The sequence below is a fragment of the Psammomys obesus genome, unplaced genomic scaffold, assembly GCF_907164565.1.
Source record: "Psammomys obesus unplaced genomic scaffold, mPsaObe1.curated_primary_1811, whole genome shotgun sequence".
NCBI classification, from domain to species: domain Eukaryota; kingdom Metazoa; phylum Chordata; class Mammalia; order Rodentia; family Muridae; genus Psammomys; species Psammomys obesus.
In genome coordinates, this window is record NW_026585504.1 from 14,029,919 (window position 1) to 14,054,824 (window position 24,906).

The 24,906-nt window shown below is 40.5% G+C and overlaps 1 protein-coding gene across 1 annotated transcript in view; it reads right to left on the reverse strand.

The window, feature by feature from the left end:
* Window positions 1-24,906, reverse strand: part of Golm2 (golgi membrane protein 2) — a 41,119-nt gene that overhangs the window by 10,793 nt on the left and 5,420 nt on the right. Inside the window, 3 exon segments of the mRNA XM_055624363.1 lie at window positions 527-617; window positions 2,404-2,506; window positions 4,941-4,995. Of these exon segments, the coding sequence (XP_055480338.1) occupies window positions 527-617; window positions 2,404-2,506; window positions 4,941-4,995 (249 nt within the window).

A 24,906-nucleotide genomic window follows, 5' to 3' on the forward strand; every position in this document is an offset into this window, starting at 1 on the left:
AGAAAGAAAGAAAGAAAGAAAGAAAGAAAGAAAGAAAGAAAGAAAGAAGAAAGAAAGAAAGAAAATAAATTTGCTGACTCAAAATGTAACAGCCAGGGCTGATCATGTAGCTCACCAGCACATTTACTTAGCATATATGAAGCCACAAATCTGACAGTACTTTAAGAAAGTCTTTAGTACTTTAAAAAATTAATTTTGAATCAAAATTAATTATTTAAGCCAGGTACACACCTGTACTCCCAGCACTCAAGGAGGCAGAGACAGACAGATCTCAGTGAATTCATGGCTAGCCTAGTGTACAAAGAGAGTCCAGGATAGCTAAGGCTACACAGAGAAACCCTGTCTCAAAAACTCAAATATATATTTGTATCTTTTTATACACACCCACTTTACTCAGCAAATACACATCCTTTTTTAAATCAAGCAAGCTAGAATACTTAATGTGTCATGACAAAGGTACAACTACTTTAAAATTACATGAATAACAACCAAAGCATATAATGTTAAAATGCTTATTTTTAATTACCTTTTGTTCCTGCAAAAACTGATCTGCTAATTTTTTAATATTTTCTTCATGTTGTGCTCTTAATTCCTTGATCTGCTGTCCACACTGAAAACTAAATTAGAAAGTCATTTTTTTAGGCCATCTTAGACTTAGCTCTCAAAGTCAGTCCAGAAGCTGGCACATACACTTAGAAAGACAAAACATCAGTCAGCAGAGAAGAGCAGAAAAGAGAACAGACAAATACAGTTAGTCATGAAACAGCTGAATCTTTAACAGAGGAAAGAAATACTGCTAAAGTTAACTGGAAAAAAAAAACAACAACAACAAAACAAAAACAGAAAACAGATGCCAAAACAGTCCTTCCTCAAGTGTTTAAAAAAATTACACCTATAAAGAAACAATTGTAACGGTCAATTTCAATCACAAAAGAGAAAAATACTGTACAAAAGAAAACTCTGGTTCTTATCAAATAGATGAGAAATTCTGGAATTAAGAGCCAATAAGGAACGGCAGCTATTGATTTCTTCAGTTTCTACTACTGAAGAAATGTAATACAAGTCTAAACCATGAAATAAAGGGAAAGGAAGAAACAGTATAGTATCAGGGGTAAAGTCAAAACCGATAAAAATGGTTACTTTCTGCTGCACAAGTCAAAGGCTACAAATAGACATTCTTGCAAACAAAAACAAGCACTTAATACACAGGTACACGTTAATGTTCACATTATTATTGCAAATTAAACTTCCTATCTTGATATCACTGTACTATGTTACTCTTACAGCTCCCAAATTAAAGGCAAACTATCAACAATGTTGGTAGGACTATGAAGAAACATTCCCATTATAAACTAGCACAATTATTTAGAAAGCAATCTTTAACAAGCAGCTAAATGATAAAACACTTTTAGTAAATGTACGCTTATGAATATATACTACTGACATACGAAGAGGGGAAATCTCAAAAAATTACATGAAAAAATACACTAATCTAAAATTATTTATTTTCCTTTACCATTATTATTACCGTTACTTATCTGTGTACATGATATGTCATTCTATGTAAATGAGTGCCACAGCGTACCATGTCATCATATATGTAGATGTTAGAAGACAAGTTTTGGGAGTTAGTTTCCTCCTTCCATGGCAGGATCCAGGGACCACACTCAGGTCATCAGATTGGCACAGCAAGTACCTTTAACCCACTGAGTCATCTTGCTGGCCCATGTAATACTAAGAAAAAGCAAATTTCTACGACAGTCTCACGAGTTATAGAAACTAAGTTCTGATAAATCGATATGCTAGAAAATGTATCTCACTAGTTTAGTATTTAATCCTATAACATATGAAGAACGCTGAATACTGGCGGGTTAAAAACACATACATACATGAAGTAATTGTACACACATAATTACAGTAGAAAGCAGTCAGAAAGAGATAAACTGTTGAGCCTAACTTCTGGTGTACAGGCCTAACTAAAAACCCTTTACTATAAAGCTGATCAAAAGTATAGGACCCTAACAACTCCCCTACCTACCTAAGCAGAAGTGTGAGTGAGGAGGCAGACACAGGAAGAGTGCGAGCACACACTCCCTTGGCAATTCTGAGGACATGCTCCAGGGCTGCTTTCACTTTGGGAAGTTCCTCAGAAAGAAAGACTCTTCTTTCAGTCCTTAATATATCCCATTCAACAAAAACGACAATCTAGACCACCTCGAGACACTTTCACAATGTTTAACTATTAAAATAAAAGATTATGAATTTCTAAGAGCCTTTGAAAGGGAAAATAGGATGAGGAAAATGAAAGAAAAAGAGCAGGGGACAGACAGAAAGAACTGAGTTATATACAAAAGCTGGACAAACACTTGAGACTCACAGAGGCTACTGCAGGCAGCATCTTACCTCTCATATTCTAACCTCTTCACAAGGTACGTGTTATTTTTCCTGTAGTCTTGAAGCTGGTCTTCTTGTCGAAGAAACTCCTGACGAAGCTCAGCCAGTTGCTCTAGCCATACAAGGAGAGGAGCCAACGAATAATCAAATTTACTTATTGTAATATTTTTAAATTTTTTTGAAAGACCACTATGGAGTAGTCTTTTAGTTATGTACATTGTCAATTTCTCCACTCATATTCTCAGGAAGTTAGATAGTGTGTGTGATGGTCAGATATCAACCTTGCATGTAGCTCCTCAGGAGTCCTCCATGTTGGTTGGTTGTTATTTTTCGTGTGCCTTAGTATATGTCTGTACACTGAATGAGTGGGAGTCACTGGAGGTCAGAGGAGGTGTTTAGAGCTCTTGGACCTGGAGTTACAGACGGCTGTGAGCTGCCATGTGTGTGCTGGAACCAAACCTGAGTCCTCTACAAGAGCCCTATGTAGTCTCACCTGCCAAGCCAGCTCCAGCCCTTCCCCTTGACGTTTCTGAGACCTCTTTCTCTAAGATCTGGAGCTCACTGAGCAGGCTAAGCTGGCTGGTCAACAAGCTCCGGGCTTCCTGATGCCTTTTTCATTGTTCAGACTGTGGCTGAGGTAAAGATCACCAAGATGACTACAATTCTCAAATCAAACTTGTTCTGCCAAACCTAAGACCCAAACTGTAGAATCATGCTTTTACTCCTCATCTACCAAAACACCTCCTATTCAGCTCTACAACAGCTTTGGTTGCTGTCCAACTTTATCAAATTCTGAAAGCATCCACACTGCTTCATCATTAGGGCACCAGAAATTTCAAATATCATTTCCCAACTCTGCTGTATTATTTTTACATTTTTCTTTGGCTTCCATTTTGAAGTCTGTATTTACTTCTCCTGTACCAACCATGTTCTTCAGCAGGTCCATGAGAATAGAACGCTTGAGTATCTTAGTAGGATTTGAACACAAGTTCTTAGATGCCTCCAGAATTGCCTTACCTGCAATAGTATTGAAGTCCCACTTTTTTTCTGAGACACGGTCTCTCTGTGTAACTCTGCTGGCCTGGAACTCACAGAAATCCACCTGCTTCTGCCTTGAGTGCTGGGCTTTAAAGGCTTGCACCAGGATGCCTAATTACACAGTGTCTGTCTGTCTGTCCATCCCTCCCTCCCCTGCTCCTTTCCTTCCTGTTTTGTTTTGTTTCTTTGAGACAGGATTTCTCTGTGTGGCTCTGGCTGGAGACAGAGTTGGCCTTGACCTTAGAGCGAGCGCCTCTTGCCTCTCTCTGCCTCCTGAGTACTGGGATTAAAGGCACCAGCATTGCCCACCTACACTGTGTATTGCTTTCTTTCCTTTCTTTTTTCTTTTCTTTCGTTTGTTTTTGTTTTTATGAGACAGGGTTTCTCTGTGTAGCTTTGGCTATCCTGGACTTACTTTGTAGACCAGGCTGGCCTCGAACTCACAGAGATCCGCTTGTCTCTGCCTCCCCAAGTGCTGAAATTACAGCGCCCGGCTGTATTTTCTTAATATGAGCTCAAAGATAATGTTCGGTGAGGCTGCTAATGGCCACTATTATAAAACTCACTGTAAGTTTGAAGCTAGTCGTGGCTACATAGAAAGACCTTGGCATTCAAATTCAGTGTGAGTCTTTGCTCCTCCATTACATTTGTCTGGAAACACCCTCACAGGCAAGGCCAGAGTTGTTCTTCCCAGGTGATTACAAATCCAGTCAAGTTGACAATGAAGGTTAAACCATCACATGCCCCAATTCCCAAAGGCAAGCTGACAAATGTAATCTAAGTGCAGAGCTTGCTCTTTTTATCTATTCTTTCCTATAAAAGCTCTGATTATCTCATCACTTCATCTAAAACAATAGCAGCTGGCCCTAAATTTATAAAAAAGCAGGCTGAGCAAGCCATGAAAACCAAGCCCATAAGCAGCACTCCTCCACGGCCTCTGCATCATTTCCTGCCTCCAGGTTCCTGCCTTGACTTCCCTGGATGGTACATTCTGTCTCCAGAGTGTACCGTACATTAAGCTTTGAGAACTCCTTCACGTCTGAATGGGTAATGTCAGCAGATTAGACGTGCTGCAGAAGAAGCACCCATCTTTTTCTCCTTGAAACTTGATGGCCACACAAGCTACAGCCCAACTACCTTGGAGCGTTTGTGTGTGCTTGCACACATGCACACATGCGTGTGTAGCGCCCAGAGATCTACCTGTGTCAGCCTCCCAGAAGGCTGGGACTGACGGGGACACCGCCGCCTGGCTCAGGCCAGCTGTCCGTCCTTCTTCTTCTTTTTTTTTTTTTTTTGGTTGTTTTGAGACAGGGTTCTTCTGTGTAGTCCTAGCTGTCCTGTAGACCAGGCCGGCCTCAAACTCACAGATCTGCCTGCTTCTGTCTCCCCAAGTGCTCAGGTTAGGGATGCCAGGCATGTGCCATGGTGCCCAGCAGCCACCTATTTCTTAATTCTTGAAGATTTCAGACATGAAGTAGTCTTTACCTTTACAGTTAAAAGTTTCTTACCCTTTAAATGATGTATATCTGCCATCTGATACGATATGTTGTTCTGTAGCTTAACCTAAAAAAAAAAAAAGTTTTCATTTTAATAATCTGCAGTTTAACATGGTTTTTTTCTTTTTCTTTCTTTCTTTCTTTCTTTCTTTCTTTCTTTCTTTCTTTCTTTCTTTCTTTCTTTCTTTCTTTCTTTCTTTTTTTTTTTTTTTTTCCGCAACAGGGTTTCTCTGTGTAGTTGTGGGGAACTCATGCCCTGCCTCTACCTCCCTGAGTGCTGGGATTAAAGCTGTGCTCCACCATGCCCGGCTTCTTTCTTTTTTAAATGCAATGTCCTATGTAGCTCAAACTACCCTTGAACTCCCTATATTATTTTTATTGTTGTTTGCTTGGTTTGGGTTTTTTGTTTTGAATCAAGGTCTTTCTTTGTAGCCTTGGCTAGTCTGAAACTGCTATGAAGACCAGCTGGTCTAGGACTCATAAAGATCTTCTGCCTCTGCCTACAGTGCTGGTTCTGATGACCTTGAACTCCTGATTTCCATACCTCCACTGCCTTAATGCTTACGTGTGCACCACTTCACCCACCAAGAACATGTAGTTTCATTCGTATTTACTCATATTCACTTTGAACTTGATCATAACTGCAGACAAAAACTCTGGACAGTACGTGCTCAGGATTCAGAGCCATGGTCACTGTCCTTTAGGAGTCAGTATACATGGATGCTAGGACACAGGTGTACAAAACATGACTTCTAAACTAACACCACTCAAAGTAAAATATGCACTTGAATAATATAAAATTTTTCATTTTTTTAAATCTTTCAATTTTTTCCTTTTGTTACTTATTTTGCATAAAACGTCTTAGTTCTTGCTATAAACGAGCTTTGCCTAACTGTATAAAGCACCACAAATAGGTACTCTTGCCCAAAAGTAGGCCAGATTCACATGGATCTGAAGCAACAAAGTAAAAGGCGTATGAAAAATATCAACTCCATTTCTACATCATATAGTTTTTAAATTTCTCATTTGAAGTATAGGATATTACACAGATATCTCATGTAACTCCCACACAATTTCTCCCAGTGTGTGTAGCTACTAGTGCACCTTCCAGATCAGGAAAATAATATAGCAAGTATGTACAGTTCCATGTCATTTAATTACATGTGTGTTGGTCTGTGGAGCTACGTAACAGCCAAGACACAGAAGCTATTCTATCACCAAAAGAACTCTCATGCTATACTTCCTCTTTTTCATTTCATTTCTTAGTCTATGAGCGTGCACATGCGTGTGTGCGTGTACGCAGAGGTCAGAGGAAAACTGCAAAAATAAGTTTTTTTCTTCCACCATGTGGATCCGGGAGATCAAGCTCAGGCCATCAGGTTCACAGCCCTCTACCAGTGCTTACACTATCTCTTACAGTCACACACATTCCCTTTCTCCTACCATCCAGTGCCAACATACTGGCAAGAATATGAAACAACAGAGAAAATGTAAGAGCAGTGTCAAGAATCAGTAGGCAAGGTAGTATCTAAGGAGTATAATTCCTATGGTAGCTCAGAGTTTTATGGAAAGGATTCTGTCTGAAATAGGAACTGAAGGCAAGGTAAAACTTGAAGCAAGTAGAAAGGAGCGCCTCAGAAAGAGAAAATAACCAAGAAAATGCATAGAGTCAAGAAGGGCTGAGGTATGCAAGAAGATTCCAAAGTACTGTCTGGTGATTCAATAGAAAGAATAGCAGGAAAGGAGCTAGGGCAGAAAAGCCAAGGAAGGTCCTTTAGACTCAAGCAGGTCTGTTCTTTAGCCTGAGTTCTGATGATGTATAATACTGAAGGTCAAAGTTTCGCCATAAACAAAGAGCAGATGAAGGCAGAACTGCTCCAAGAGCAGGAGTCCAGCGGTCTCACTACAGCCTTGGCCGCTTTGAAGAAGTTGTTTAAATTAGGCTGATACACAGTTATAAAAAGGAATAGGGCTGGGAAGTGGTGGCACAGCCCTTTAATCCCAGCACTCCAGAGGCGGAGGCAGGTAGATCTCTGTGACTTCGAGGCCAGCCTGGTCTACATAGTGAGCGCCAGGACAGCCAAGGCTACATAGAGAAAGCCCATTCCAAAACCCAAACAAACTAAAAACAACAAAAAGGAATGAAGCCCTAGTACATAGCACAACACAGGTATACTTTGGGAACAGTACATAGTCAAGTAAAAGAAAGAAAAAAAAAAAAAAAGGGCAACAAATTTCTGAACCCATCCATAGGAAGTGCCCAGAAAAGGCCAGTACGTAAGGAGAGAAAGACAATGGCTGCTACCTGGGGAGGGAAGGTAACAAGAAATGCCTAAGGATAAGACCACAGCCTTTTACAAGCCCTTGCTCTACACCTGAGCAATATCCCCAGCCATGCCGAATGACCTGTGTGCTATGGATAGCTCACAGGAAAACGCAAATAGAACAATAGACAAACACTGTGCTCAAGAAGCTCATTATTCAAAAAAGGCACTGAAGAAAACAGGCAGTTATAGTATGGTAAAATAAATGGTATCATGAGATTCTAGAGACATACAGAACACAGTAGGGGAGGTAAAGAGGGCAGACATTTAACGATACATCAATTAAGAGGTGAAAAATCACTGAACATTCTAGGGTCTGTGATCGGCCCCCAAGGAGCTGGAAATAATGGAACTGAAAGGACAGAGTAAGACATAGCACTTAAACATAGTCAGGTGTTATAATAACGACTAATGCCACCACAACATATTCTGTACAAAAGAGATTATTGTGGAAAGATAGAGGGGACAGAGAAAGAGAGGGGTACCCCAAGGAGAGAAAGAGAGGCAACAAGACAAAGAGTTGTGGCTATAAACAGGTTTTTGTTTTGGTCCCAGGTGTGGGCTGTGGGATTGATTCAGACGGTCCACAGCAGCAGACTATTTGCTTCCTGAGGGCTCTGAGAGGAGCCCTTTGCCAGCTGCAGATAGTTTAAATCTGGGGACTCTGGAGAGGGAATAGATGCCAGAGCCCAGAGAGTGTGGAGAAGAGAAAGACCATTGCTGTTCCCGTTTTTCCCTTGCTGCTCCTGGTTGCTGCTGTGAGACAAGAAGTTGGAGATCTCCTGAAAAGAGGCTCGTACTGGTTCCAAGAGGCCCTAACCAGCAGGAAGCAGCTAAGAGAACTGCGCCCCTCTCCCACTAACCCTTCCTCTCTCCTACCAGGGTGTTGGGAGGAATTAGGGTGGAGTAGGGAGAAAATAATATAAGAAATGTAAATAAAAGTTTTTTAAAAAGCTTGCCAACAGAGAGTAAAGAAAGGGAGTGCGAAACGGCAGGCAGGTCCTTTTCATCTGGCACACACTTGGGGTGCACCTTGTGGCAACAGGTGATAACGTCAGAGGCTGCAGGCTACTGGAGACTATGCTGCTACCACAAGGTCCCTAACACCAAAGATGGTGCGCATTTTCATGAATCCAGCAAAATCGTGATATCCAATTTGTAACTTTAAGATAAATTTGGCTGCAGTATAATGAGCAGAGCAGAAGGGACAAGACTAGACAAAGGAAATCAGATCCTTTTATAGGTGAGAGAAAATGTCTCTAAACTAGGCCCATTTGTATAGGGACAACAAGCTAAGAGCACTGCTTACACTTTAATGGTTGGGGAAACTCTCCAAAAACTACTTTATGATATTGAGCCACAGAAAATTCAACCTTCAATGACTATAAGTAGTTTTGTGGGAAATGAGCCACAATGCTTGTGTCCACACCTGGTAGCTGTGGTGATAGTGACAGAAATATGATCTCCAAAGCCTCAAGTACTTGCTCCCGGTTTTGCTCTGTTTTCTTTTTTAATAGAAAAGGTCTGATTACCCCTAAACTCACAGAATAAGAAGAGAAAGGCAGCCCCTTGAGATAGCTAAGTGGTTAAAGGCTCTTGCCACCAAGCCTGATAACCTGTGTTTGACCCTTAGCACCCACATGGTAGAGGGAGAGAAATGACTCCTGAAGCTGTCTTCAGACCTCCATGTAAGTACAATGGCATGAGCATGTTCCCCACCTCCAATAAACAAATATAAGACACACACACGCGCACGCGCGCGCGCGGTGGAGGGAGTGGAGGGAGACAGAAGAAGACACAGACAAGCCAGCCAAGGAACAGTGTGCAGGACAGTAAGAAGCAGCTAACTGAAAATCACGCACTGGAGTTACAGGCAGTTGTCAGCTGCCCAACACGGGTGCCGTGAACTGAACTGAGGTCCTATGGAAGACAAGGTGCACTTAACCACTGAGCCCTCTGTTCAGCCCTTAATTTGGGTTCTTATTACTAATTAATTAAAAATTACTATGGGTTCATCACATTGCCACACCCACTATTAAATGGGCAATACTCTAGAAAGTTCTAAAAATACTTAAATTTCATTTATCTTCTAGCTAGAAACAGCACAAAAATTCAAAGTATTATTTACTCCTTATCTTACAAAGGGATTCTCCTTATCTGGGCTCTGTGTGGCCTCCTTCCCACCTTACTAGCTTTTACAGTGATCTTTTTGTTTGTTTCTGGCAATGGGAATTCTATACAGGGCCACAAGCCAGGGAAGTGGTCTACAACTAAGCTACATCCACAGTCCTACTTTCGGGCTTTTTACTTAAAATATACAAGATATTCTTACTTAAAGTATGCAAGAAAATACCATATATGAGCTGGGTGAGGTGGCATATGCCTGTAATCCCAGCACTCTGGGAGGCAGAGACAGAGGCAGGGGGAATCTCTGTGAGTCAGAGGCCAGCCTGGTCTACAATGTGAGACCAGGACAGCCAAATGTACACAGAGAAACCCTGTTTCGAAAACAAAACAAAACAAAAACAACAACAACAACAAAAAAAAAAAAACATATACGTTCTCCTTCAAGGTTCTTTGCAGGTGGGTGGTATAAATGGGTGAACAGACGAGCAACAGTCACAAACACAACCCATCACTTGCCCAATCACATCTACAATCAGATAGTCACTCTGGTGGTTTGAATATGAATTGCCTCCATAATCCTATATTTAAATGTGCAGTCACCAGGGAGCAAAACTGCTTGAAAGGATTAAAGGATTAGCAAGAGCAGGTGGTGTGGCCTTGTTCAAGGAAGTGGGTTTTGAGGTTTCAAAAGTCCATGCCAAGCCCAGAGTTTCTCTACCTGTAGATCATGATGTAGTTCTCAGCTCCAGCTCCAGGAGCTGCCTGCCTGCATGCTGCCATGCTCCCTGCCATGACAATGAACTAAACCTCTGAAACTAAGCAAGCCCCAAGTTAAATGTTTTCTTTTATAAGAATTGCCTTGGACTAGAGAGATGGGCTCAGAGTTTAATACTGGCTGTTCATCCAAAGGTCCTGAGTTCAATTCCCAGCAACCACATGGTGGCTCACAACCATCTATAGTGACATCTTGATGCACAGGCACACATGCAAACAGAATTCTAAGTAATAAATAAATGAATCTTTTAAAATAAAATAAAGAGTTGCCTTGGTCATGGTGTCTCTTCACATTAACAGAACAGTGACTAAGACAGGAATCCACATTTCAAAAAATCTGAAATGGTAGCTGGGAATATTGGCCTTCTATTTTGTATGTATACAACTCCCCCACACAGACACACACACACACAACTACTGGACGGACAGCAGAAAGTGTTATGACATATAATGCAGTGAGGATATATCTATGGTGGACCCATGGCAATGTATACCCCTGAGAAATTACACCATGCAACAGATCTGGTGCAAAAGAGGTTTATTGAGGGAAGAGAGAGGAGTGAGGACCTGGGGAAGAGAGGCAAACAAGTGGACATGTAGACAGGCAGACAGACAGGGAACAGAGAGCCATAAGGGCAGAAAAAGGAGGGGGGTAGCACAAGCAGAAAATGCAGAGAGAGAGAGAGCTGGGGTGGCTGGTGGTCCTTTTATCCACAGCGCACACCTGGTAACATTGGTAGGTAATGGTGGCAGGTGATGACATAAGCAGTTGCTAGGGCCCCAAGATCAGGCCAGTGGAATTTACCTGTACACTAACAGAAAGACTGCTTGAGTCCAGAGGCTAATGAGAAAAATGTAGCAAGGCACCACTATAAAGAAAGAGAGCAGGGCGTGGTGGTGCACACCTATAATCCCAGCACCCAGGGAGGCAAAGGCAGGTGGGTCTCTGAGACTTCCAGGCCAGCCTGATCTTCAAAGTGAGCCCAGGTCAGCCAAAGCTACACAGAGAAACCCTGTTTCAAAAAACCAAAGAGGGGGAAAAAGAGGGAAAAAAATATTACAAACAACTTGCCTGGTTGTACTAGTAATCTCACAAGCAGTCCTTAACACAACTTTCTCAAAAGGTATATATTGTCTTATTCCCAATGAGAACGCTACTTTTCTTTTTCAATCCTCAATGGTTATCAGAATCAAGAATTCTGGGAATTATGTCTCGGAGCTGGAGAGATGGCTCAGTGGTTAAGAGCACTGATGTTCAACTCCCAGCACCCACATGACCCTCGATCACAACTGTGTGTAACTCCAAGAGCTGACACCCTCACTACAGACACACATGTAGGCTAAACACCAATACACATAAAATAAATAAGTTCAAAAAGAATTATGTCTTGGCTAGACTGTGACATTAAAAAAAAAAACTGTGTCTCATTTACCCTTACTCCATGCTATCACTTGTAAACATTGCATGTATGCTTGCTGACTGACCCTCTATCTCTGTATGCGCCATGCTCTTTGTACTTCATACACTTCCCTCTTAAATTGCCTTCACTCATGCTTGTATAATTTTAATTAGCTTTCAATAATTTTTTTGGTGGGGAAGGGAAAGTATGGTCTGGTATCCTAGTCTAGATTCAAACTAGATATGTATCTTCTTTTTGTTGTTGGGTTTTTTTTTTTCTGGGTTTGTTTGTTTGTTTGTTTTTCAAGACAGGGTTTCTCTGTGTAGCCCTGGTTATCCTGGAACTCTCTTTGTCAACCAGGCTAGTCTTAAACTCAGAGATCTGACTGCCTCGAGACGTCTCCTGAACGCTGGGATTAAAGGTGTGCACAACCACGACCCAGCTAACTTTGAAACTATTAATCATCCTGCCTCTACCCCCCCACGTGCTGGGATTACAGGTTTTACCTCCATACTCACCCAGTTTATGCAGAGCTGGGTTTGAACCTGAAGCCTACATGCTGCCTAGAGTAACTAACTATACTAACCACACGAACTAAGCTACACTCTATAGAAGAATTTTAATCTAGCAACACAGCTACTCTGGTTGGAATACAGACACACCCTTAACACACACCTTTAGTCAAACAATGGAGGTAAAGTTAGTAGAAGAAAACAGCCGTGTTAGAAAGAAATGTCTAATTGAGGGGCAGACAGTGATGAATGAGAGATCTGACAGAATAGGGCATACCCAACTCTCACCAGAAGGGAGGTGACTGAAGCACCAGCAGCAGCAGTGCGTGCCAGGGGGTAGGGTGAACAGGAGGCAGTTTTATCAGGACAGTTGTACAGAGAGAGAGAGAGAGAGAGAACAAGCTAGACACAGGTGAAGATAGAATGAGCCAGAGAATGAAAAGGAGCCAGAGGATTAGAACATATTGCCAAAGTTAGTATGAGGTCAAGCAAAGCCATCCAGTCAGAAGCAGAGAAAAGCCAGTTTGAATTAGGCAGCTTGGAGAAGAGTTTGAGCCAGAACACCTGAGTTAAAAACCAGCCAGGCAGAGTTCAAAAAGAGGTAGAAACGGTGAACTTATTTAGCAGTAAGTCTCAGAGGCTGTAGGCCTAGATTAGATTGTACGGGGCTAGATGCTTCCAAGACCAGGCCTGGCTTAGCAGACGAGGCAGTAGGCCTCTGAGATGAAAATTACCCTAGGCAAATAAAAGCAACTTTTACAACATTCCTCAGCCCTCACAGATGTTAGCAATTCCTCACATAATTCCCATCACTTTCACTGTCTTAAAAGTTTATTTCTCCTCTATTATTCCGTAATACTGATCTCTGGGATTTGGTCAATTCACCATATTCTCTCTGGCCTGTGCTGTGTCAATGTCTTTTTTCACTGGTTACTTTTCTCACTGCTGTGACAAAACAACAGAAACAGCCTAAGAGAATCTCTACAGCCCTGAGTACACAGGATCTCATCTGATCTTGGAACCTAAACAAAGTGGGGGCTAGTAAGTACTTGCACTGGAGAAGCACACTAAAGGGGCCCACCCCCAGGGGCCTACTACTTCCTTCAGTTAGGCTCCATCTTCTCAAGTTTCCAGGCCTCCCAAAATAACACCACCACCTGGGGACTGAGCCCTAACACATGAGCCCTGAAGCCACCTCATGTTCAAAGAGCAACCCTGCCCTTCCTATGACCTCTTTTTGGAAGAACAGGTTCTTACCTCTTCTTCTCAGAACAATGATAGTTTCTAGCATACTTCTTATTCATCTCCAAGTATTTCATATACTTCCTCTAACTTTTCATCCTCAGTATCTAACACTTTGTCTTTATTTTCCTACCAGCCCTTTCTGAAATTCTTTTAATGCTTTCGCCAAGCATTGTGGTTTGTCTAGATTAATTTCAGCAGCTGTTACCAGCTCAGTTCTTCTGCTTTCCTTTTCATCTAGGGATCCTGAAAATGGCTCAGCTGTGTCTGCTTCACTTTCATTATGGCTTGCTCTTGGGCAATTAGCACAGCTATGACCAATTACTACAGAGGTTACATATACTTAAGCTTTTAATAAGCTACTGCCATTTCTGTCTCCTTTGTCTTCAACACCAAAAAGATGAGAGTCTCAGTGTCTATCTTCCATCCCCGGCCCCATTTTAAAATTATCTCACATTCAAGTGATTTCTACAAATAATTATATCTTCTTTAGTATGTTTAGTAGTTAGTGTAAACACATACCACATGTATGTATGTACATATGTACGGTTTTTTCATCTGAATGGTGAGATGGCTCAGTGAGTTAAGAAACTTGCCTGCAAGCCTAACAATTTGAGTTTGATTCCTCAGAACTCTCAGGGTGGATAAAAAAAGGGAACTGACTTTTACGAGTTATCTTCTGACCCTTAACATGTGCTATAGCCCACACATACACATAAAATAAATAAATGTAATAAAACTTAAATGCATTTTCTAAGCTGAGAAGCAAAGGCTAACTTATACTATAAATAAAGCAAATTCTAGACTTTAAAATTCACAAAGCCACAAACAACAAAAACCCATAGTCCTTCCCCTTCACCACCCACCATGATTCAGCAACCTAGGGATTACAAGAACCTTTATTTTAAAAAACTCAAGAGATTCTGATAGGTACAGCAATTACTCATCTATACTATAGTTAACATGCCAGCTCTATGAAAATGGAAGACCATTAATAACCATGCTTTCACTGATAATCAACTTATAAAAAGAAAAGATTGATCTGGGCTTTCCTTTCAAAGATTTCAGTTCACAGCCACTTGGTTCTTTTGTCCCTTGGGCCTGTGGCAAGACAGCACAGCATGACTGGGAACACATAGCAAAGGCCTGTTCATCTTTTTGCTGGAAAGCAAAGAGAGGAAGCAGATGGGCTGGACTACTGAGCCTCCCTGGAGAGCAGGCCCCCAGGACTTGACTTGTTTCCATTAGGCCTACCACTAGTCCCATCACCCTCCAATAGTACTGTGGACTCTGAACAAAGCCTTCAACACATGGACGTGTGAGCAATGTTCAAGCTCTAAATTAGGGGCTGGAGAGATGGCTCAGCACTTAGAGCACTTGCTACTTTCCCAGCGAACCTTGGTTCAATCCTAGCACCCACATGGCAGCTCACAACTGTCTGTCCAAGTTAGAGGATCTGATGTTCTCTTCTAGCCTCTGAGGACAACAAGCACTCACATGGTGCACATACATACATTCAGTCAAAACTCATATACATAAAATAAAAAGAACCAAGCTATAGCATAACTAATGCATATTAAATGCTTATTTTACACCAGATCCTGTGAGAAATTCTCTTTCTCTATATAATCTCATTTAACGCTTAAAACCACCCTACAAAGCAGGCATAGTCCCCATTTCACAGACGAAGACCCTGTGCCCTAAGTCATAGGCACAGATACTGGATATTCTTCCAAGCAATAACAATCCAAAGAGTGGATTGGCCACTGTGACCACTGTGTATGTATTAGATCTGATAGGTGATTAATCTTTTTCTCTCACATCTTACATTTCACATGTAAGATGCAAACATTTCAAATACAATTATAACTTTTACTTGACCCGTTAAAGATCTGTCTCTCTTGAAATAGTTGTTATGTGAAGAGTAGGGTGTTTAAGACTAAGTTTTATTACACAGGTGGCCTGGAACTCACCACCAGGCTGGCCTCGGACTTACAACAGTCTTCCTACCTCTGCTTCTTGTGTGCTTGGTTTAAAAGTATGCAGCACACCTGTCTTGTTATACACTTTTAAAAATAATTTTATTATATTAACTTACTTATTTGCATGTTTATGTACATGTGTGGTAGTCAGGGAAACACTTGCAGGAATTGGTTCTTTCCTTCACCATGTGGGTTCCAGAGACAGAATTTGGGTCATCAGGCTTGGCAGCAAGTACATTTACTTGCTGGTCTATCTCACTGGTCCTATTAGTTACATATTTTAAATGAGCAAACAAAGTCTTTGGTCATGGTTTGTTACAATGAACCACATTTTTTTTCATTTACTCATTAATTGTATTTTAAAATTGAATTTTATTGTGATACACGTTCATTATTCATTCAATCAATAACTTATAAAACATTTTCTAAGTACACTATGTTCCAGGACTGGGGATACAATGTATTTTGTTGGTCTGGAAATCATTCATCCCATTAGCCAGTCACAAGAAAATACTGCAAAGATTAGAGATATTGAAAAATACAAGAAACATGAGGTGATCTCTGATTAAATGATACAAATTCTGGAGTCATGGCATACAGAACTGAAGTTTTGTGAGCAAATATGGCTACTAAGGAAAAAGAAAATGAGGAGGATCCAAACTAAAAGTTATGAGCAGTACTAAACAATGGTGAGCAGAAGTGAGGCCAGCCAAGGGCAGTAGGAAACAGAAAAACCTAGTGTCATGGGAGTCAGGAGCATAGAGAACTGGAAAAGAGATCTGAGACATGAGGAGCTGGAAAAGAAAAACAATTCCATTCAGTAATATTTGACTGCAAAGTGTTTCTCAAATGATAGGGCGTAAATTTATAGAGAGAGTTATTAAAGGTCTCTGAGAAGGTAGAGGAAGAAGATCCAAAGAACAAGTAGGAAGGTTGACAGCCAGAACCTTCCCTTAACTAAAGAGTAAAACAGCGTGGGTGGGAATATGCCTCAAGATTCAGCAGAACAAGTTTTACCATATATTTCTTTTCTTTTCTTTTGAGACAGAGTTTCTCTTTGTAGCCCTGGCTGTCCTGGAACTCAGTATGTAGACCAGACTGACCTAGAACTCAGAGATCTGCCTACCTCTGCCTCCCATGCACTGGGATCAAAGGCTTGTGCCACCACCTCTCAGCCTTATCAAACAATTCTTACACAGGCAGGAGACAACCTTGAGAAAGGAGAAAAGGAGTTTAAATGGGTAAAAGGTAAGAACAGCAGAGTTAGTCTGAACAGGAAAGAGATCTGAAAGTATCCTAAAGTGCAAACTGCCCAGAAATGTGGACTGCCCAGAAAAAGTGGAGTACTTTTTCTCATTTCTGATTTTAGAAGAAATGCTTTGAGCTTTTCCTGATCTAGTATTATGATGGCTATTAGTCTATCATATTATCTTTATTATGCTGAGGTATATGTTCCTTCCATTTGTTTCTTTGAGGCTTTTATCATGAAATGATGTTAAATTTTGCCAAAGGCCTCTTCATGTCTGTTGAGACGATCATGTAATATAATATGTGTGTATGTGGCATATAATTATGTCTGTGTGTGCTCTGACTGTTCACATGTGCGAAGGCCAGGAATTGATGTCAGATAATGTCTTCTATTGACTTTTAATTGTATTTTTTGAGTCAGGGTTTTTCACTATTTCATATCTCTCCCCAAACCTGGACTTAACCTTTTCAGTTAGAGCAGCTGCACAAGCCAGTGGAATCCACCTGTTTTTCCCCACTTCCCTTCCAGCCCCTAGCATTGAGGTCACAGGCAGGCTGCCATGCCTTTCACATAGATAATGGAAGGCAGCTATGCTCACCACTGTACCACCAACGCCCCACCCATGTAGATAATGGAAATCTCAAACTCTGCCCACTGAGCCATCTCCCCAGCCTGGTTTCTATCTCTAAGCATGTGTATGTGCTATATTTATTGATTTGAATCATCCCTGCATGAAACCTGGAATGAAAACAACTTGATTATAGTGTGTAGTCTTTGTAATATGTTTCTGAATTGGGTTTGCAAGTATTTTATTGATAAGTTTTATGTTCATTATGGAAACCACTCTAACGTTTTCTATGTCCTTCCTTACCTGATTTTGGTATCAGGTTAGTAACAGCTGTAATCTCAAAGGGTCTGGTAAGCTGTTTTCACTTCCATTTGATTCTAGAAATTTAATTTGTCCAAGATTTCTTCAATAATAAGAGTATTGTTTCTTCTCTAATATTTTATATTTTATATGGTATCTCTTGGGGTTGAGTTCTAGTTTTATTTTACTATGATCTGGTAAGATACAAAAATTATTTTGACTTTTCTGTTAAGACTTTCTTTATAGCCTAAAATATAATCTATTTTAGAGAAAGTTCCATGATCTAAGACGAGTATGTATCTCATTCTTACTGGATGGAATATTCTGTAAATGTCTGTTAAGTTTATTTAATCTATGGTACATCTCAGATCTTAAATTTCTTGGCTTCTAATCTGGATGACCTATCTATTGATAACAGTTATTATTTTTATCAGAACTTATGTATATTTTTGTGTCTATTAGTTTTGCTTTATGAAGTTGAGAGCCCCCAATGTTTGGTGCATAAATATTTACAATTATTATATCTTATTTACAATTGTATCTTCTTTTGACAATTCTTTAATTAATTAATTTTAGTGTGTGGAGGCATACAAGCCACCCTACACCTGTGGAGGTCAGAGGAAAATTTGTAAAAGATGATTTTCTCTTTCCACAATTTGAGTCCCAAGGATCAAACTCAGATCATCAGGCTTACAGCAAGCAAGTTTAGCCACTGGGACATCTTGCCTGTCTAATTAATCTATCTTCTTGATGAACTGTTCCCTTAATATGTATAGCCTTCTTCATCTCTTCTAGCTAATTTTGGCTTGAAGTCTATTTTATCAGATAGCAGGATAGCTACAACAGTTTGTTTTCAATTTGCACTTGCTTGGGGTACTAAATCCTTTCACTTTCAGGGCATGTTTATCTTTAGTGCCCATTTTTTAACAGTATTCTTTCTTCCAATCAATGAACAGGAGATTCCTTCACTTATGTTTGTATTTTTCAATTTCCTTCATCAGTATTTTATAATTGTCAATGTAGAAGCTTCTCATCCCTTTGTCAAATCCCAAGTGTTTTATTGTTTTGTTGTTAATGTGAACAGAATTTTAATGCATGCTCTCACAGCCCACTGCCATAACAGAAGAAGAGTAACTGATTTTTGTGTCTTGGTTCTGAAATCTCAAGTTTTACCAGATTTGTTAGCTCTACTGTTTTTTGTTTGTTTGTTTTTTTGCTTGTTAGTTTTTTTTGGGTTGAAGGGGTGGTATTCCCAATTCTTTCTTTGTTTTAAGACAGGGTCTTAATGTGTAGCTCTGGCTGGCCTGGAACTCATTAAACATACCAGGTTAGTCTCAAGCTCACAAATGTCCACTTGCCTTTGCTTCCCAAGAGCTGGGATTAAAGGCGTGTGCCACCACGCTCAGCCAATTCTCTTTTTAAAGAGCTCTGAGCTAATTATACTGTAAAGAAGTACATTTTGGGTTGTTTTCTCCTAGTTACTTAAGTCCCCACTCTGAGTAAGTAGTTAATGATGTTCCTGTGGTACATCTCCTTCAGCTACTCTCCATGGGCCAAGCATGACACACACGAGTCTATGAGTGATTTTAAAAAACCACACCACAACACACACAATGTTGCTAAAACTCTCCCCAGGAGGAGATACACGCATGTCTACCCCTTCTCCAAAGGTCTCAGCCATAGACAAAGGCATGATTTTACCAAAGTTCAGTCTAGGGAACCAGTAAGTTTATTGGGGTTCCTTACTGAACATAGATGAGGGGTTACTTACAGGAGAGGGGAGTGAGTGCTGGTGCTCCTCCCCAGCAGACCACACCAAGCAGAGATGAGGGCATTCCCCATAGCTGTATAGGTGGAACCCTTCTCCCTAGCCTACAGCAACCTATGTACGATAGCCCTTCCCACCTTTGTGGTTCTGGGATTGAACTTAGTTCCCTGTGCCTTACTAAAAATCAGAAAATTATCTCCTCAAAGGCCATTTTGTTGGTTTGGTTTGGTTTTTCAGGACAAGGTCTCTCTGTGTAGCCCTGGCTATTTAGAACTCTTTCTGTAGACCAGGCTGGCCTCAAACTCAGATATCCAGACTGCCTCTGCCTCTCAAGAGTGGGGATTAAAGGTGTGTGCTACCACCACCTGGCTGAACATTATTTCTAAATGCTTCCATTTCTTGTGATTTCAGGTATGTGCCACCATGCCCAGCTCTTATCTCTTCAAAATAAAAATTTTATTTTATTCCCCTTACCCTTCAGAATAAACTAAAGCCCCTTAGTATGGCATATAAGACTGTTAAGTGTCTGGCCCTAAGGGGCCCAAAACAAGCCAACATATAGTCAATCAACTATTTTTCTATATAGATGCTAAGACAGTTAATGGAAAAAGAAGAGGCCTGAGTATAGTTTTTCCACAATGACAGGATAGCTGTTATAAACTTAAGGAGTAGAATTTATTTTGGGTCAGTTTCAGAAGTTTCAGTACAGCTAGTTTCAATGCTTCTGGGCCTAGCTGAGAGCAAAATATTTTAACACAGGAGCTTGTTCATGGTATTGCAGGAAGAACGGAACAGCACAAAAACGGACCAGGGCCAACATTTATCTTCTAAAGGTACCCCTCCAGTGACCCACTTTCTCCTCCCACAACAATCTGTTCAAATACTGAATCTATTAGAAGATGAAAACATTGTTTAGGTCAGAGCCCTCATGTGCTCTCTGGACACAACTAGAGACATGCTTTACTAAGCCCCTAGGTCATTCCAGTCAAACTGACAAGATTAACCATGACAAGTTTCTTCAACATGCTAGAACAACTGAATAAATCACATGCAAAGCAAGGTTGTACCATGTGATATGGGAACATTAACCCAAACAAACTACAAGCCTTAACAGAAGTGGACCTGTACACCTTTTAGAACAGGAAAAAAAAATGTTCATGACCTTGGATTTTATAATTATTTCTTAAATTTGACAATGAAAAGCAGAGACAACTAAGGAACAAATAGATAAAACTGAATTTCATCCACATTCAAAACTTCAAAGAACACTAATGACAGACTAAAAGTACAATCTACAAAATAGAAGAAAATCTTTTGACTGATTTTGACATCTAGAATACATAAAGAATGACAGGTTAGTAACAACTTCAGATATAAAAATGAACAAAGGGAGCCTCTCTAAGCTTCCATGCTTTGACCATGATAGTCTGATTTCCCCTGAACATGACACCTGAAGAGATAGCTCAGTGATTATGAACACTGGCTATTCTTCCAAAGGACCTGGGTTCAATTCCCAGCACTTATATGGTAGCTTGTAACCTTCTTAAACTCCAGTTCCAAAGGAGGTGACAATCTCTTCTGATCTCTGAAGGTTCTGTACATATGTGGTGCATAGACATACAAGAAAGCAAAACAGTCATACACACTTTTTTTTTTCAAGACAGGGCTTCTCTGTGTAGTTTGACAGCGCCCCAGACCTTAGTAGGGCCTCAGATCTTAGCACAATTGACTCCATGATGGAAGAACCATTCAGACTGTAAAACTCAGCACAGAGCCAGCACCACCTGCCAGAATTAAAACACAGGCCTACTCCATTAAAGTCCATAGTAGCTATGAGAAAGTCTCTAACCGTACTCACTTGCTTTTTGGTTTCTATAGTTCTGCTTGCAGCTAACTGTTCTTGTTAATTGAAGTATGTCAACTGAAGACATGGTTTTTGTGCTTAAAAGCTCACCCTAAGAAAGGCTCAGGCTACACTGAGATCTCAAACACCCAGTCTAGTCACAGGCTGGCTAATAAAGACTTTCTATTGGCTTAAACCTGTGGCTAAGCAATCTTTTCTGATGAATACCCCACAACAGTCCTAGCTGTCCTGAAACTCATTCTGTAAACTCAAACTCAAGACATCTGCCTGCTTCTGCCTCCCAAGTGCTAGGACACATTTAAACATCATAAAACATCTTATTAACATAAGACTTTATTTCTTCATATTAGTTTATAAAACAAGTCTCTGGGACTAGAGAAATGGCTCAGTGCTTAAGAGCACTAGCTACTCTTGTAGAGGACTCACATTTGGTTCCCAGCACTCAACACGATGGCTCACAACCATTGGTATCTTCAGCTCTAGGGGATCCAACACTCTCTTTGAACCTCTGCAGCCACCAGGTACAAACATAGTACACATATCTACATGCAGGCAAAATATTCATGCACATAAGAAAATGAACAGATCTAAAAGATAATTAAGAAAAAATATGTTTCTGACAGCAATTTATAAGATGACTGAAAATGTTTTCACAATACTCCATTAGCTTAATCTCTAAACTTTCTTCTCCTCATTAAATGTTAAATGGAAGCAGAAAGCTATCTGGTGGTTTTGAAATGAAAACCAGCTCGGGAACACATACCATGGTCCCAGCTACTTGGGAGGCTAAGACAGGAGGACTACTTGAACCTAGCTTTTAAGACCAGCCTGGGCAACAACATACCAAGACTCCATCTCAAAATTAATATGGGAAGGTGTATAGGAGAAAAATATGAAGGAAACAAAAGCAGTATTTTCTTCATGCTAGGAAGACAATGAGTTGACGGTTTTACCTCAGAATGCTCTAATCAAATCTTTCAGAGGTAGTGAGTGCATTTAGATAAGCGAGTATTTTATGTCGGGTAGCCTAGCACATATTTACACATGCCTTGATTTCAAAACCAGGGCAAACTGGTAACAGATACTTCCTGAGTCCACACCTAATTTGTAGTGCCAAACTTGTGCTTACAACAATCAGTGTTTTAGTTTCTATTTTATTAGGATAGATAATACTCTGACAAACTTATATGGTAAAATGGGGTTTTGATATACATATATAATATGTATTGATCAAAGCAGAGTAATTAATCACCTCAAGTGCTTTTCATTTCTTGTCGGTGAAACAAACTCCTTATCACTACCGTGAAACACTCAATGTATTACTGTTACCTGCAGTCAGCCAACTGTGCAAGAGAACATCAGGATTTATTCACCCTATCAGCTAACACTGCACCTGTTGCTCAGCCTCTTCCAATCGTCTTCTCCCTACCAGCTGGAGTTTGTTTTGTTTTGCAGTGCTAGGGATCAAACTCAGGGATTGGGGAGGAGAGGGGGGTATGTAGCTCAGAAGTAGAGTGCTTACCTACACGTGCAAGGACCTGAGTTGGATCTCCTCCAACTCCAACACACACACAGCGCACCTCCTACATGCTCAACAAGCACTCGGTACACATCCTCCTCCCCATGCAGACTAGATTTTCAAACTCAAGAGACAGTATGTATTTGGGGGGAAAAGAAAGAAAGAAAGAAAAAAGTAGGTCCAAACCAGAAATGGTGCACATCTACAATATAAAATAAAAACAAAACAACAAAAACAGAAACAGATGATACAACACAGAATTCTACTAGACCTCCAAACACCAACACTCCTCAAATTATTCCATTAAAAAAAATAACAAAGCCAGTATTACTCTGATAACAAAATCAAAGCTCCAACAGAAAAAGAAAATTACAGATCAATCTCTCTGATTGCACATGAGTGCAAAAATTCTGAACAAGACTGCTCTTCCAGAGGAACCAGGTTCAATTCCTAGCACAAGAATGACAGCTCACAACCATCATAGGTATTTTTAGGTAGAGAGTTAATAGCATGATTTCTTATGACTTTCTTTCTTTTAAAAATAATTTGTTTATTTTTCTTTTACATGCATTGGTGTTTGTGTGAGGGTGTCAGATCCCCTGGAACTTGAGTCACAGATGGTTTTGAGCTGCCATGTGGGTGCTGGGAATTGAACCTGGGTCCTTGAAATTGAAGCCGGGTCCTCTGGAAGAGCATCCAGTGCTCTAAACCCCTGAGCCATCTCTCCAGCCCCTTATGACTTTTTAAGACATCCTTTCTGTACTTATCTCTCTCCCACCCTAATTAGAGGGCCCCTCCCCGTCTTTGCCCATTTTCCCCTTCAATCATCTGTACTCTTCTATTCCCCCTTTCTCATGTCCCTCCCCCGTTCCTTCTTTAGTTACTCCAGTGTATGTACTCATATCTGAATATTTGGAGCTAGGAGCCTCAGAAGAGTGAGAATGTGCAACAGTTGTCTTTCTAGGTCTGGGCTACTTTACTCAATATGATCTTTTCTATTTCCATCCATTTACCTGGCTAGACACTGGAAAAGGATAGGATACAATAGGATAATCTGTTTTATGTTTTTTGTTGTTTGTTTTTTTTTAAACCTTTGGCTTGAGAAATAATGTAAAAAAAAAACAAAAACAAAAAACAGTGTTAGTATTTGTTTTTCAATTTGTTCTTTTTTTTTTCTTTATATGTTTGAGTGTTTTGCTGCAAATATGTCTGTGTACCACATGTGTGTCTGGCATCCCATGGGTCCAGAAGAAGATGTTGTATTCCCCGGAACTGGAGTTACATATACAATTTTATGAAAATTTCCCATCTGGGTTTACAATGCTCTATCCAAGAGACAAAACCATTTAACAAAAAACCCAACACCAAGTACGAGAAGGCTGGCCAGGATTGTCCAAGGCACTCTAAAATGTTGTAGGCTCTTGTATCACCCATGGCTTCTACCTAATAGCAAGTTCCTATTGCTGAAGACCCCACACCTTTCAGACACAGGGCGCAGAGGACAGAACTGACCCCAAAGCCTCCTCCCTGACAACTAGCTTTGACAGCACCAAAAGGCACCATGTAAGATTCCGAGGGAGGAAGGAAACTAACACCCCTGAGAACCACAACAACTACCAGTGAAGCACCGTGATCCTATGGCTGCAGCGGTGGCGCACACTTGCCCATAACCAATAGTTCTCTCACTGGATTCACCACTCATTCAACATGAGGGAAATCACGTCTGATAGTGGAAACCCAGCCAACTATCCAGAGCTAGTGCAGCCATGGACCTTGAAAAAGAATCTACAATCACCACTTTAGTAAACCACCATAATCCCTAACTACACTCTAAATGTTTGTCCTTATTTATACCCGAAAGTGTAGTCCTCACCTCCATAAGGAAACTTCTCTTGCCAACAGATGGACATCATAAAACACACACACGCGCAAGCACACACACACACACACAATACACAATCAACGCGCAAGCACACACACACACACACAATACACAATCAATCAAAATGTGGAGCTGTGGGGCCTAGTCCCAACTGATACATCTATAACACAATTCCTGCACCTAAGGCTCAGGGATCATTGCAGAAGAGAGACCTAAAAGATTTCAAAAGCTAAAAGAACAGGAGGGAGCTTGCTGTGAGATTGTGTCTCCTAGAAGTGTCAGAAGCTACACCCATTTCCAAAGTAACATACACAATAACAGGGATTAAAACCTTTAATAGAATTAATTTGGAACGGAGATATGGGAGAGATACAAAAACAAACTCTTAACATTCAATCAGTAGTAAGCACTATCAGAAACCCCACAGGGAATTTAAAGCAGTCTGTTCTCAAGGAACGTACAACATT